The sequence below is a fragment of the Octopus bimaculoides genome, chromosome 29, assembly GCF_001194135.2.
Source record: "Octopus bimaculoides isolate UCB-OBI-ISO-001 chromosome 29, ASM119413v2, whole genome shotgun sequence".
Classification (NCBI taxonomy): Eukaryota; Metazoa; Mollusca; class Cephalopoda; order Octopoda; family Octopodidae; genus Octopus; species Octopus bimaculoides.
Window position 1 is genome coordinate 254,293 of NC_069009.1, and position 8,161 is coordinate 262,453.

Here is an 8,161-nt window from a genome sequence, read left to right on the forward strand (position 1 = left end):
AAAGCAGCCGATATGTCCCCTAGACCAGTTGGTATGTTCCCTAAAGCAGCTGATACAACCCCTAGAACAGCCAGTATATTCCCCTCAAGCAGCCGGTATGTCCCCTAGACCAGTTGGTATGTTCCCTAAAGCAGCTGATACGACCCCTAGAGCAGCCAGCATATTCCCCTCAAGCAGCCGGTATGTCCCCTAAACCAGTTGATACAACCCCTAGAACAGCCAGTATATTCCTCTCAAGCAGCTTACATGACCCCTAGAACAGCCAGTATATTCCCCTCAAGCAGCCAATATGTCCCCTAGACCAGTTGGTATGTTCCCTAAAGCAGCTGATATGACCCCTAGAACAGCCAGTATGTCCCCTAGACCAATTGGTAGGTTCCTTAAAGCAGTTGATACAATCCCTAAAACAGCTGCAACATCCCCTAAAGCAGCTAGAACTCTCTTTCTCTCTAAGCAACCAATATGTTCCCTGAAGTGGTAGATATGCTCCTTAAAGTCTGCTAAAACTGCAGACAGATGTTCCCAATATGTATATAAATTATACTCACCCTGTCCCCTCTATTTTGACCCTCAAATCCACACCAAATAAGGGAGCATGGGGGAGGCAAGGTTATTGTCTGAAGTTTAGCTTTGCAGTCAGTATAGTGAAAAACAAGGTGAAAGCGAAATGCTGGGTCCAGAAAGAGAAGAGGAGAGAGAGGAGGAAGAGTAGGAGGACAAGGGGCAGCAATGGGAGACTGATTAGTTTCACCCCTGCAGTTCGGAAACGGGTGAAGGGGCCACACCATTCCATTTAGAAACATGAGAAAAAAAAAATGCGCAGTCAGGGGAGGGGTGGGGGTAGGTCGGTTAAAAGAACTTCAATGAAATATCTTACCATTGTATGGTGGTGGCGGTGGTCCAGAGGGGGGAGGTCCTGGAGGACCAGGAGGCCCCTGTTGCGGCGAAGATTGACTGGTGCGAGAGTTGCGGGAGACATACCGGCTGGATTCCCTTCTGTTTCCACTGCTACTCCCACTCGGCCCCCTCTCCGCAGGTTTGCTGTTTGGCTCTTTGGCTAAAAAATTGAAAGAGAATGTATGTAAGGGCTGCTCGCAACACATGGAATCAGAGATATCTGGCTATCTATCTATCTATCTAGCTGTCTTGTCTTTTACTGCTTTCAATCATTGACCTGCCCACCACAACAGAATTGAGATCCTTAAGACCAAAGTGCCACGGAAAGAATTGGTGTGGGTGCTGGTGCCATGTAAAAAGCACCCAGTACACTCTGTGAAGTGGTTGGCATTAGGAAGGGCATCCAGCCACAGAAACCAAGCCAAAATAGACTATGGAACCTGGTGCAGCGCCTGAACTCACCAGCGCTTGTCAAACCATCCAACCCATGCCAGCACAGAAAACAGACATAGAATAATTATATATGTATGTGTGTGTGTGTATATATATACTCTCTCTCTTTTACTCGTTTCAGTCATTTGACTGCGGCCATGCTGGAGCACCGCCTTTAGTCGAGCAAATCGACCCCAGGACTTATTCTTTGGAAGCCTAGTACTCATTCTAGTCCTGGGGTCGAGTTGCTCGACTAAAGGCGGTGCTCCAGCATGGCCACAGTCAAAAGACTGAAACAAGTAAAAGAGTTAAAAGAGTATGCCAAAACAGACAGCAAAGCATGGTGCAGTCTTCTACCTGGTTAGCTCTATGTCAAACTGTCCAACCCATACCAGCATAGAAGGCGGATGTTAATAACGATGACGATGATGACGAATGTGAATAAAATAATTAAGCATTACATATGACAAAGAAATCTAAATACTAAAAGCTTAAAAAGAAAGAAAGAAAGAACCCAATGTACTACTACCTGTTGGCGGCGGTGGTTCCCCTTTCCTGGCTTGGGCCTCAAACTGGTTTAAGGACGTTCGGTTGCAGTGGGTCACTATCGGGGTTTGACTATGGATCTTCTTCTTGGGTAATTTGTCGAAGATGATTCGAGACGATGCCTCAGAGCCAACGGCAACCACAGCAAAACTGAAACGCGCAAAAACAATGGAATGAGCGGAGGCAGTGTACATAGATACATACATAAAAGGACAAAGGGTAAAGACCCACCCCCTTCGGTCATGAATGACCATGGGATTGCACCTAGAAAGTTCCCCTCCAAGGCACAAGTCCGGTCCAGGCAAGGTTGTTTTATGGAAGACCAGCAGTCACCCATGCATACCAGCGTCCACTCTCCACACTATTATATGTACATAGGGTAAAGGGTAAAAACCCCTTCGGTCATGAATGACCATGGGATGGCACCTAGAAAGATCCCCTCCAGGGTACAAGTCTGGGCAAGGTTAATTATGGAAGACCAGCAGTTACCCATGCATACCAGCGTCCACTCTCCACACCACTGATGTTATCCAAGGCAAATAAAGTATCTTGCTCAAGAACATAACATACAGCCTGGTCCAAGAATCAAACTCACTACCTCACGATTGTGAGCCCGACGCTCTAACCACTGAGCCATGCACCTTCTCTCACACACACACCTAGGTGCAGGCATGGCTGTTTGCTTAGAAGGTTACTTCCATGTTCACTCCTACTACGTGGCACCTTGGGCAAGTGTCTTCCACTATCGTCTCCAGCTGGCTACACGACACACGACCTGTGTCTTAATATAGTGGATGGAACTTGTAGAAGGGTGAGACCCAGAAAGACATGGGACAAAGTACTGAAGGCCGATCTCAGGACACTGAGCCTTATGAAAGAGGTGACTAATGACTGGGACATCTGGCACCTTGCGACACTCAAAACCCTTCCACCACAGAAGAAGCACTGGAGTTGATGCCATGTCAAAAGCACTGGTACTGGTGCTACAAAAAAAAAAAAAGCACTGATGCCAGTGCCATGTAAAATGCACCAAGTACACTCTGTAAAGGGGTTGGCATTAGGAAGGGCATCCAGCCAGAGATACCATGCCAGAACAAGACAATGAAGCCAGACGCAGCACCTGACCGTACCGGCTCCAGTCAAACTGTCCAACCCATGCCAGCATGGAAAACGGACACTAAATGATTATAGTAGTGGTGGTGGTGGTGTGTGAGTGTGTGTGTGTGTTTGTCCCCTACCAAAAGTACTTGATAACTGTTGTTGGTTTGTTTATATCCCCATAAATTAGCTGTTTAGCAAAAGAGGCTGACAGAATAAGTAATAGACTTAAATAAATAATGGGGTCGACTAAACCCTTCAAGGGGCTGTCTCAACCACATGGTTATAGGTTCAGTCCCACTGGGTGGTACTTTGGCCAAGTGACTTCTACTACAGCATCAAGCCAACCACAGCCTTGTACATGGATTTGGTATGTTGGTGTGCTTCTGTCCCCATAACTTAGTGGTTTGGCAAAGAGACAGACAGAATAAGTATTAGGCTTTAAAAATAAGCCCTGGGGTCAAATTGTTTGACAAAAACACTTCGAGGTGGTGCTCCAGTATGGCCGCATTCGAATGACTGAAACACGTGAAAGAATAAAAGAAAAACAAAACAAAACAAACGTTACCCCTTGGATTGGCCATTGGCTCTGTTTTCATAGAATTTAATTTCTAGCAAGTCTGGGACTCCGATCGAAGCAATAATGTCCGTTAAATCTTGGTCAGTTGTCCACTGAAATAATATCAAATATTCAGGATAAATAACAACATGAATTCTTGGGTGGGATAAACACAAACAAAACAAAATACTAAATATATAATTGCAGTCGTAGCTGTATGGTAAGAAGCTGATTTCTCAATCACATTGTTCTCGGTTCAGTCCTGCTGCATGGCACCTTGAGCCAGTGCCTTCTACTGTGGCCTTGGGCTGGCCAAAACCTCGTGAATGGATTCAGAAGACAGAAACTGAAAGAAGCCCATTGTAATATATATATATATATATATACAAAGGAGATGACCAAGGACTGAGATATCTGGCGCATTGCTGTACTCAAAAAGCCCTGCCCACCACAATAGAATCGATACCAGTGCTGGTGCCACGTTAAACGCACCCACTACACTCTCGGAGTGGTTGGCATTAGGAAGGGCATCCAGCTGTAGAAACCATGCCAGCATGGAAAACAGCTTTTAAATGATGATGATGATGATGATAGTGATAGGACTTACCCAAGTGAGGTTTCCAACATACAGACTGACCCTTTTGCCAGTATAGTTTGCAGGCATTATAGGGGCCGAAGAACCGGATTTAGCGTCATGACGCAATTCTCCGTGCTGCAAAAGAAAACATACTTAGAATCATTTCAAAACAATTTTGTAGGGTGATGGAAGTTTAACCCTAACTTGTATCATGGGATCAATATGACCCCAGGCTTATTGAAAGCCCTAGAAAATCCAAACTGCTAGGTTTAATGATTCACTATTTCACCTTATTTTTATTTTTATGGTATTAGCTGTTTACCCTTATGCAATTTTGTCTCCATCATCATTATTATTATTATTATTATTAAGGTGGTGAGCTGGCAGAATCATTAACACACCAGGCAAAATGCTTAGCAGCATTTTGTCCTTTATGTTCTGAGTTCAAATTCCACCAAGGTCGACTTTGCCCTTCACCCTTTCAGGGTCGACAGATTAAGTGCCAATGAAACACTGGAGTCGATGTAATCGACTAAGTCTCCTCCCCAAAAATTTCAGGCCTTGTACCTAGAACAGAAAAGATTATCATGGAAAGCGGACGTTAAACGATGATGATGATGATGATGATCATAAGGTGGCAAACTGGCAGGATTGTTAGCATGCTAGGCAAAGCCTACCTCGGCAGAATCTGAACACAGAACATAAAAAAATGGATGAACCATTCCGCATTTTGCCTGACGTTCTAACAATTCTGCCAGCTTGCCTTAATAATAATAATAATAATAATAATAATAATAATAATAATAATAATAATAATAATGCCCTGATGCAGTACCAGGCATTGGCTCTCATGGCTTCTGATCTTAAGTGATTGGAAGTGTTATCATGTACATTGTTTTGTCTTGGTATAAAAAGATGGGCTACAGCAAATATTCTGCTCAATACTACAGATTTGCTTGTCAGTTGTTTGACCTTAACCAGTTGAGCATGACCCTTAGTGGTTGACGATATGTGCATCTCTGATCATGAGCAGAAGTAGTGGGGGAGCATCATAGCCATGTGTTGAGAGGAATTCTTTGGGATTCGAATAATTCACTTCTGGAAATATGGTTGTCTTGTTCAACATCCTTAAACAACCCTTATTCAGGGACCTTTTGAGTGGGATGTGCTACCTGACCTGAAGAAAATTCTAACTGGGCCCCCACCTGCGAGGTCATGCGCTGTTTATCTTGATATGAGATCACCATGTCGCGTACATATGGTTGTGATGCATGTGTCTGGTGTACCCTTATCAGACGGGTAGTCATGATGGGTACACTGGGCTTCATATGTATATTTTACCCCAGTATCATTTTAATGGCCTGCACTGCCCTCTCACTCAATAATAATAATAATAATAGTTTCAAATTTTTACCCAAGGCCGGCAATTTTGGGGAGAGGGGATGAGTCAATTGCATCGACCCCAGTGTAACACTGGTACTTATTTCATCAACCCCGTAAAGATGAAAGGTAAAGTCGACCTCAACAGAATTTGAACTCAGAACATAAAGACAGACTACATCCCGCTACTTAATAATAATAGTAATAATAGTAATAATAATAATAATAGTAATAATAATAATAGTAATAATAGTAATAATAATAATAATGATAATAATAATAATAATAATGATAATAATAATAACAATGATAATAATAATAACAATGATAATAATAATAATAATAATAATAATAATAATAATAATAATAATAATAATAATAATTCCTAGTATAGGCACAAGGCCTGAAATTTGGGGGAGGGGTATAGCCGATTACATCGACCCCAGTTCTCACCTGGTACTTAATTCATCGACCCCGAAAGGATGAAAGGTAAAGTCAACCTTGGCGGAACTTGAACTCAGAACGTACCAACAAGCAAAATACTGCTAAGCATCTTGTCCAGCGTGCTAACGATTCTGCCAAGTCACTGCCTAACTAATACTAGTAATAATAATAATAATAATAATAATTTTGGCACAGGGCCACCATGTCAAAACCAGGACACACTAACACATACAATAGGCATACACATATATAGCACACACACATCGTGGTCATCCATACAAACAGGCATGTCCTCTGCAACCGTAACCCCCACTTCCCCCTCACATACAAAATTCATAAGGGTCAGTTCCCAGATTTCTAGGCATGTATATTCCCACTTGGATGGGATGCCAGTCGGTCGCAGGATTACTTGTTTTTTCCAGCTGAGTGGACCGGGGCAATATGAAATAAAGTGTTTTGCTCAAGAACACAACCACATCACCTGGTCCAGGAATTGAAACTACAATCTTACGACCATCAGTCGATTACCCTAACAACTGAGTCATGCGCCTCCAATAAAAAAGATTAAATTACCTTCTCGGGTCATACCGATTCATAAGGGCCGGTTTCCTGATTTCATGGTATTATAATCCCCACCTGGATGGGATGCTGGGCCATCCCAGGGATACTCATTTTTGCCAGCTGAGGGGACTGCAGCAACGTGAAATGAAGTGTTTTGTTCAGGGACACGATGCATCGCCCGATCCAGGAATCGAATGAGGGGATTGGAGCAACGTGAAATGAAGTGTTTTGTTCAGGGACACGATGCATCGCCCGATCCAGGAATCGAAACCACAATCTTACAATCAAGAGTCCAACAGCCTAACCACTAAGCCACGAACCCAAAGACCATCATAGTTTGGGGGAACTTGGTTTCTATGATTTACTTGTCACGTCTTATAGCTTTTACACTAAGCCACACACAATAAATACACACACACATACACATCCACAAGTATATATAAACACGCACACATATATAATAAATGAACCGAAGAGACACAACTGGTGGACCTCATGGAATGTGTGTGCCTGGGTTTATGTGGTAGGACTTCAAGTGTGTCTGTGTGTCTCTCTCCCTGTCTACTTACTCTGTTCCTGGCAAAATACACGGAAGAAGCGCGGTCGTGATCTCGCGTGTCCTGGGAAGATTCAGGGTCGACGCCGTGGGAATAGAGCTGTGCAGAGGGCGAGAGAGAGAGAGAGAGTAGAGATAGAGAGAGAGAAGATAATAATAAGATGTGTAGAAGGAAACATGGATGGACAGAACATCTACTACTACTACTACTACTACTGCGATTACTAAAAGAACAACATCAAAAGCCAAAGATACAATAAGCATGATAATGGATTGAAAAGGGAGACGTAGCGAGCGAGGAGGAGGACAAGAAGACAAGGCACAGATGCTGTTGAATATTGACGACGAGGATGACGATGACGAGATTGTAGGAGACAACAATGACATGGATGACAACAACAACAATAGTAAGTGTGTAATGGGGAATAAAAAATGGTCTAGATTTGACTAATGAAAAATGCAGTCTAACCCTTTAGTCTTTAAAACCAGCCAAAATACTCGACCTGTCTTATGCTTTGAATTAATCAGATCGGGCCCCTTGCACCTATCCTAAAATGTCCTTCTATGAATAAATTATCACATAATTGAAGTTTTGAAGCTATCAGACAATGCATGATTAATTCAAAATATTGCAATATAAACATTGCATTTTGATGGAGTAATCTGGATGATACAGGGTTAAATGTACCCCAGTATATCACTGCTACTTTATTTTATTAACCCTAGAAGGACAAAAAGTAAAGTTAGTTTTAATCATCATCATCATCGTTTAACGTCCGCTTTCCATGCTAGCATGGGTTGGACGATTTGACTGAGGACTGGTGGAGCCCGAAGGCTACACCAGGCTCCAATCTGATTTGGCAAAGTTTCTACAGCTTGATGCCCTTCCTAACACCAACCACTCCGAGAGTGTAGTGGGTGCTTTTATGTGTCACCCGCACGAAGGCCAGTCAGGCGATACTGGCAACGGCCACGCTCAAAATGGTGTATTTTATGTGCCACCCGCACAAGAGGCCAATCTTCTATTAAAATTCCATTCACATCTAGTTTTATAATATTAACCCTTTAGCATGTAAGCTGGCCATGTCCAGTCCAAATATTCTTGTTTTAT

General features: G+C 42.9%; 1 protein-coding gene across 1 annotated transcript in view; it reads right to left on the bottom strand.

The window, feature by feature from the left end:
- LOC106876145 (cleavage and polyadenylation specificity factor subunit 6) overlaps positions 1-8,161 on the bottom strand; it is a 43,734-nt gene that overhangs the window by 27,464 nt on the left and 8,109 nt on the right. Inside the window, exons 2-6 of the mRNA XM_052977799.1 lie at positions 7,064-7,150; positions 4,140-4,244; positions 3,542-3,645; positions 1,859-2,025; positions 878-1,057 (exon numbers count right to left, since the gene is read on the bottom strand). Coding sequence (XP_052833759.1) covers positions 878-1,057; positions 1,859-2,025; positions 3,542-3,645; positions 4,140-4,244; positions 7,064-7,150 — 643 coding nt within the window. The remainder of the gene's footprint in view (positions 1-877; positions 1,058-1,858; positions 2,026-3,541; positions 3,646-4,139; positions 4,245-7,063; positions 7,151-8,161) is intronic.